This window comes from Anguilla rostrata, chromosome 3 (assembly GCF_018555375.3).
Source record: "Anguilla rostrata isolate EN2019 chromosome 3, ASM1855537v3, whole genome shotgun sequence".
NCBI classification, from domain to species: Eukaryota; Metazoa; Chordata; class Actinopteri; order Anguilliformes; family Anguillidae; genus Anguilla; species Anguilla rostrata.
Window position 1 is genome coordinate 49,340,200 of NC_057935.1, and position 7,500 is coordinate 49,347,699.

The window sequence follows — 7,500 nt, forward strand, 5'->3', positions numbered from 1 at the left end:
CACTGTTCGGTAAGTTCAGCAACTGGTTTCAGAAAAGATCTGCGCTCAAGGTCGTCAGGCTGAGATGCGACTGAGAGACTCAAGCGTTTCAGCGCTCCGCCCTCGCCAGTTAGACACTGTCCTGTAGCTGAGGGTGTACCCTGCGGAGAGGGGGCGGAGGGGGGGGCACTCACAGCTCGGTGGTGTCCTTGGGGATGCCCTTGGGCAGCGTGCGCAACGCTCGGTTGCTGCAGCGCACCACGCTGTCTGAGCACGTGCAGGACTCCGGACAGCGTGGCACTGGCAGGCAGCTGTTCTCCTCTGTACCTGCAGGGCACAGGAGGGAGAGAGAGAGAGAGAGAGAGAGAGAGATAGAGATAGAGAGAGAGAGAGGGGGAGAGAGAGAGAGAGAGAGAGAGAGAGAGAGAGAGAGAGAGAGATAGAGAGAGAGAGAGAGAGAGGGGGGGAGAGAGAGAGAGAGAGAGAGGGGGGAGAGAGAGAGAGAAAGAGAGGGTGAGAGAGAGAGGGAGAGAGGGAGAGAGAGAGAGAGGGAGAAAGAAGAAAGAGAGGGAGAGAGAGAGATAGAGAGCGAGAGATTGAGAGAAAGAGAGAAAAAGGAGAAGAGAGAGAAAGAACAAAAAAGAGAGAGAGAGTGATCAAACAGCAGGTACTGTACAACAGGCAGAGTGCTCCATGGCTAAACCCCTGGCCAGCATCCTAAAACTCACTCAGCACTTTTGAAGGAGGACCACATCCATAAATGTACTGAACTGCCCACCGCCAGAGCAAGCCCAGCTGCGGACGGAACCTTTCTGTGGCGATTATTAAAGAGAAGAGGAAATACTGCACAATCATAATACGAAATCCAGCGAACAGGAGTTAAGGATCTTGTACTAAATATTGTTCTTGGCCAGGGAATTTCTCCATTTCCCCTGTTGGCAGCGCACGGTCTCCTTCACAAACGGCTTTAATCTGAAGCCTGGGAGATCCTATCTGCAAAGGCTTGAATTGCTCGGGAGATTAAAAAGAAACAAGGAATTAAGACATTAATGCAGTGTAATGAAGTCTAGGGCTCGGTCCAACAATAACAGGCCGTGTGTGTGGACGGGCAGGGCCCTGCTGCAGACCAGCTCAGGGGAGGTGGGGGGGAGGGACGCTGCCGGTAACTAATTTTTTTTACAATGCTGATTGGGGCCACTTATGAGCTCAGAACTCCTGAAAATGTCTTCCTGTAAATCAAAAGAGGTTTTTCTTGCCTTCTCCACCCCCCCCCCCCCCCCCCACCATGACTTACATGTAATTTCAGGAAACTAAAAATAGGAAGCAAGGAAACCGAGTGGTTGTTATTGCAACACTTCCTCGACGGAAAGCGAGGAAAAACGGCCCGGACCTTCCAGTCCTCCTCCCGGGCTCCTCCCCGCCCAAGCCAAACTTTAGTTTTCTGGGCTGCGGGATGGCTCGCTATGGAGACTAACGGAGGCCTTGCCTGCGCGAGCCGTCATGGACTCCGACTCCGGCCCCCCGCCGTCTATTTCTCAGCTTTTTTTTTTTGTGAAGTGCTTCCAAAAAGGCCCTTTTGATTGAGCCAAAGTGCTGCACGGTCCGGAACCTTCTCCTGAAATTTCATTCAAGGTCTCCCTCGCTCCCAAGCTCGCTCGCCCACTCCAGGCGTGGAGAGACAGGGAGAGTGAAAGAGAGCGAGAGAGAAAAAGAGAGAGAGAGAGCGAGAGAGAGAGACAGAGAGAGAGAGACAGAGACAGAGAGAGAGAGAGAGAGAGAGAGAGAGAGAGAGAGGGAGAGAAGAGAGAGAGAGAGAGGCCGGCCAGACAGAAGCCAAACCACATTTCCTTTGCGCAGTAAAACTTTACGGCGCAGTCGTGGGCCTCCAGCTCGCACAGCGCCTGTGGGAAAAAGCGCGGCTCTCCCATAAAGCAGAGGCAGCGCTGAGACAATGCGCCGGGTGCTGGTCCCGCCGTTTCCCGGGCCTAGCGGCGCCTTTCCCTCGGGCCCCGCCGGCTCAGGCTTCTGCCCGAGGGGCCCGATCCCCGCGTCAGAGGGCAGGGAGGGGCGGGGCGATAAAGAGGAAGGGAGCGGGCGCAGCCCCGGCTGAGCGGGCGAGGAGGACGCCGGGTTCCACGGGGACGTGAGACGGATGTGGTGGCGTGCGGTCAGCCATTACACAACAAAGCCAAAAGACGGGTTTGCTGAGTAAAGCCTCCGGTCCGGAGCTCAGCGGCGTTACCTCCGCTACGGTCGGCTGTGGTCCCAATGTGTGCAGGAGGGAGGGTGGGGGAGGGGGGAGGGGGTGGTGGTGGTGGTGGTGGTGAAGGAATTTGGGCGGGAGGGGTGGAGGAGAGGCGGGGGGGCGGTACCGTCGCAGGTGAAGTCGGGCGCGGCCACGTCCTGGATGGGGATCTCCTTGAGGAAGGCGGGCTTCTGGCAGCGCGGGTTCCCGCTCACCACGCGGGTCCTCTTCAGCCACAGGCCCAGCCAGGCCAGGTGGCAGTCGCACACGTACGGGTTGGACAGCAGGTTTCTGCAGGGGCACAGCGGGGGAACAAAGAGGGCCTGTCACCGACCGGGCGCTAGCTCGCTAGCACGCACGCGCGCGTGTGCTCGGCTGACCCCGGAGAGCCCGCGGCCCCGCCGAACGCAGGTGGCGGGGCGGCGGCGGCGACGGGGAGCCCGCGGGCGGGGTCGAAGGTCGGAGGAGCTGCGAAAGCTACTTGCACGCTGAGCCCGGCGCGAACGGACAAGGGAGCACTTGAGCTGAAGTGCTCCTGAGAAGGAGCGGAGGAGAGGGAATTATCCCCGCGTAGCACGGACGCTAACTCAGAAACCTGAGCCTGACACGCGAAATAATTCAGAGGGCCACAGGGCACCCGGCTCTGCGTGCGCAGAGGGTCACTAGCGACAAGCGCACAGTAAAAAGGCAGAGTTAGGAGGCTGGGAACGGGGGCAGTAAAGCTGTTTCCTATACGGCTTTCTCCCGTTATATTTTACACGCCACACTGTGGATTAATTAACTGCGCTGACCTTAAAATGCACTTCATTTTCAACATCGCCTCGCAGCTCAAAGGAACTGCCACCCATTAAAGCCCTCACCACTGAGAGAGTTTGGTTTTAATTATCCCCGCATTTTTCACAGTAAACAGTGTGTCCACATAATTATCCATTATAAAACAAAGCGATTAAAAAAAGTCTCTGCGCTTTATGTCTTCGAGGCAGGCGGACAGTGTAAACAGCGCAGAAGGCTTAGCGGGGTCCTGAGAGTTTACTGAACAAAACGAACAGCGAGCACAAATATCATGAAGAGGGGGGGGGAGACATAATGAGGGGCGTTTGTTTCTGTGACGAGCGTAATCTGCGTCCACACAGTAAGCCCTGTCCTGACTGCTCTCTCTCTCTCTCTCTCTCCCCAGCTGCCGGAAACGCCCGCCTGCTCGCTCGCCTGCCCGCCCGCTCGCCCGCCCGCCCGCCCGCTCGCTCGCTCGCCCGCTCACCGCTAACCCCGCCGCCGTGTTCGCAGACGCTCCTGGACTCAGAGCGGCGGCCTGCGCGGTATTTTTAGCGGATCCGGCTGCGTCCGCCGCAGGGTAATTAGAGAGCTCGGCGGGCCACGGGGGCTGCCTCTGCTCTCCAGGAGAGGGGTGGGGGGGGTGGAGGTGGGGGGGGGACACGGAGGGACAGGCAGATCTTCTCCAACACCATGTGGTCCCGTGCGCTGTGCGCACAGCTTCCGTCCGGAGTCTGAGACCACAGTGCACTATGCGCGGTGGAATGTGTGTGAGTGTGTGTGTGTGTGTGTGTGAGAGAAAGAGAGAGAGAGGAAGAGAATGTGTGTGAGTGTGTGAGAGAAAGAGAGAGAGAGGAAGAGAATGTGTGTGAGTGTGTGTGTGTGAGAGAAAGAGAGAGAGGAAGAGAATGTGTGTGAGTGTGTGAGAGAAAGAGAGAGAGAGGAAGAGAATGTGTGTGAGTGTGTGTGTGTGAGAGAAAGAGAGAGAGAGAATGTGTGTGAGTGTGTATGTGAGAGAAAGAGAGAGAGAGAGAATGGGAGTGTGTGAGTGTGTGGGGTGTGGGTTGTGTTGCTAGGCTGTATGGTGCAGTGGTGTGGCACAGTGATGATTGGACGGGTGGTGCAGTGGTGATGGGACGGGTGGTGCAGTGGTGATGGGACGGGTGGTGCAGTGGTGATGGGACGGGTGGTGCAGTGGTGATGTGACGGGCGGTGCAGTGGTGATGGGACGGGTGGTGCAGTGGTGATGGGACGGGTGGTGCAGAGGTGGATGAACAGGTGGACACTCACATGGTGGAGAGGGAGTGCAGCGTGGTGAAGGCTCCCGGGGCGATGGTGGAGATCCGGTTGTCGTAGAGGGACAGCAGGCGCACAGAGCTCAGTCCGGTGAAAGTGCTGTTATCCACACAGCTGATCTGATTACTCCTCAGCATCCTGCAGTACACACACACACACGCACACACACACGCACACGCACACGCACACACACACGCACACACACACACACACACACACACACACACACACACACATATACACACACGCACACACACACACACACACACAGGCACACGCACACACACACACACACACGCACACAGACACACACACACACAGACACACAGACAGACACACGCAGACAGACACAGCTCTTAACATACACATCAGGCATAAACCTGCCACTCAACTGACAGACCATTTGACCGAAAGACTAATTTCCCCGCACACGCGTAATCTGCCACTCTCAGGGCAGGAGAAGGCGTGCGATGTTATCTCTCTGTTTTGACAAGGTGAGGTGTGACAGGTAGATAAATGCGGCTAGCAGACGCTAGCGTGCGCCCGGGGGGGGGCGCTGGGAAAGTGCTGGAGCAGCAGCGGGCTGAGCGCACCGCGGGGCTCGTGTTACCCCGGCTGCTGGCTGGGAGCGGGGCCCCGTAGGGCCGCGGGCCTGACTAACGCCCCGTTTCCCTCTCCTATCCGTTCTGTTCTATTTATTTCTCCTCACACGCCGCGTCCCCAGGCAGCCGCGCGGAGGTGAGGGGCCGGGGCCGACTTCCACGCTCGAGCCGAGCGGTGCCCGAGCCAGCGGAGCCAGCGCCACTGCAAGGATTCTGGGAAGTTTGTTTTGGAGCCGGAGTGCCGCGGGACCCCGGCCCGGGGGCCTGCTGAGCGGAGAATCGGGGGGGAAAAAGGGCTCTGCTAACGCTCGCCGCGGTCGGGATGGCGCAACCAGAGCTATGGCGAGGGAACGGACCCAGGGGACGGTTCCGCATCGACCGCGTCTCCCGGCGCCCACCCTCCGGCGGTACCCAGACGACCGCACCGTGGCGGGGACGGAGGGAGAGACGGAGAGGGCGAGGGGGTGAGGGGGCGAGGGGGCGAGGGGGCGAGGGGTGGCGTGGGGTGGCGCGGGGGCGACTACGCTGAGACGGTCCGCAGCCGAAACCATCACGGTTTCAAACCCTCGCTGCAAAAAAAAAGAGAAAGGGCAAATGCAAACCAGAGCTCGCTGTGACGAAAATTCGAAAGCAGCAAATTCAGCATTAAACTCTGACGACCGGGGATCGGAGACAGGCAAACTCAATTTAGGAGCGAGCTCCTGGGATCTGAGAGCCTCGAAATTCAATACTGGGGAACCATGATTCCATTCATCTGATTTTACGCATTTCTCTCTCTCCAATTCCGCTAATTAAGGGCAAACAAGGCTCCCCAAAAGCGTTCCTGGCCGTCTGAAGCCACGGACTTCCTTTCTTTCGTTCGCTGTTTAAAATGACGAACAAAAATTTGTTCTTTAGAATGAGGGACTCGCTTTGTTTGGCTCACGTACCAACTGGATCGGATAAACAGAGCCCTTTCTGGTATGGACACCATACATCATCTTGTACAAACAGATGTACACAATTCCGGATAATATGCTAACATTTGCGCACAAAATGCATGAGAGAAATAGAAGGAGCGCGTGTATGTTCATGTCCATTTCAGCACGTGAATGCATATGCAGCAGTATGAATATATAGCATACACACGTATTACAGTAAGTACTCAGGCATGAGTAGTCTTTAGGACCTTCCATGGGCAAATACACAAAGGTCACGTGTGCAGATAGCGGTTGCAGCTAGCGCATGCAGTTAGCGCATGCAGTCAGCCTGCAGAGGCTGCCCACTCACAGCGTCTTGAGGCCCGTCAGGCCCCTGAACATGCGGCCCTGCAGGGACTGCAGCTTGTTCCCGGTCAGCAGCAGCTCCTGGACGGCCCCCGCCCCCTCGAAGGCCCCCTCCCGGACGTCCCGCAGCTTGTTGTTGCTCAGGTTACTGCAGAGAGGGGACAGGAGGACCATTGCAGTACAGCAGGGCTGTTTACAGAAAGAAAGCCCCTGGAGGACTGCGGTACAGCCCGGTCAAGATTTTGATACTGTGTTTATTTCATAAAACAACCCCTCGTTCCCCTGGATACTGCCTCCCCCCCTCACCCCAGACACATGTACCGCTTTCCCAGCACGCAATGAATTACTTTTGCAATTGTGGTCAACTGTGGTTTGATAGGTTGACCTTGGTCTTCCCACAAAATATAATGTCTTAAATCAAAACAGGATACTTCAGATAAACCGAAGAATTCAAATAATAATAAAATACAAAAATGTATTTGGACAAACCAATCTTAAAAGCTGAAAATGAGGTATAATATCCAATGAAAAGTACAATTACCAATCAGGACATATAGATGGAACACAGCACATTGATAGTGTATAAAAATAGTGTTTCGCACCACAGTGTACAGTACAAATGAGACGCCTTGGTGTATAAATTTGGTGATACACTTGGCAATGTCTGATTCACCAACACCACGACGCACAACTTGATTGTGATCTGTCCTTTCGTGAAATGCAAAGGAGAAGTCCAGATGTGGCCGATTTATGTGTTTTCGAGGCAGCGAGATGGCGAGCAATTTCACGCTTAATAAATCACTGCGCCGGTTTCTCACCCGGCGAGCATTTCCACCCTCATAGCCGGCCACAAATATTGCCTGACGTTAAATCATGCGCTCCCTCTCGTTCGGATAGAATATTCCACGGGTTTCTCCCCCCCCCCCCCCCGGCACTGCGCCGCTCTCTGCATATGAAGTTGTCCAAATAAACCTTCTGGCTAGACATCCCGCTCTGACAGAACAATTTGGCAGCTTTTAAAGAAGGGAACGGAGGTGTGGATGCAGACATACATCTTGCGCAGGTTCGGAAGCTTCTTGAAGGTCCCCGCGGCCTCTAAGACGGAGATCTCATTGTCGTTCAGGCGCCTGGATGGAGAGAGAGAGAGAGAAAAACAAGACAGAGAAAGAGTGAGACAGAAAAACCGAGTGAGGAAGAGGACAGAAGATGGGATGAAGATTAATAGTAATTGAAGGACAGAAAGTCTGCCCCGAAAAAAACTGACAGGCACATTTTTCTTCCCTTCAAGAGAGCAAACATGAGGGAATTCAGCAAAAATTTCAGCCTGGCGGTGAACAATAAA

General features: G+C 55.5%; 1 protein-coding gene across 1 annotated transcript in view; it reads right to left on the reverse strand.

Annotated features, from left to right (window-relative positions):
- Positions 1-7,500, reverse strand: part of slit3 (slit homolog 3 (Drosophila)) — a 160,553-nt gene that overhangs the window by 28,238 nt on the left and 124,815 nt on the right. The window contains exons 16-20 of the mRNA XM_064328036.1: positions 7,211-7,285; positions 6,163-6,306; positions 4,286-4,429; positions 2,352-2,515; positions 174-306 (exon numbers count right to left, since the gene is read on the reverse strand). Of these exons, the coding sequence (XP_064184106.1) occupies positions 174-306; positions 2,352-2,515; positions 4,286-4,429; positions 6,163-6,306; positions 7,211-7,285 (660 nt within the window). The remainder of the gene's footprint in view (positions 1-173; positions 307-2,351; positions 2,516-4,285; positions 4,430-6,162; positions 6,307-7,210; positions 7,286-7,500) is intronic.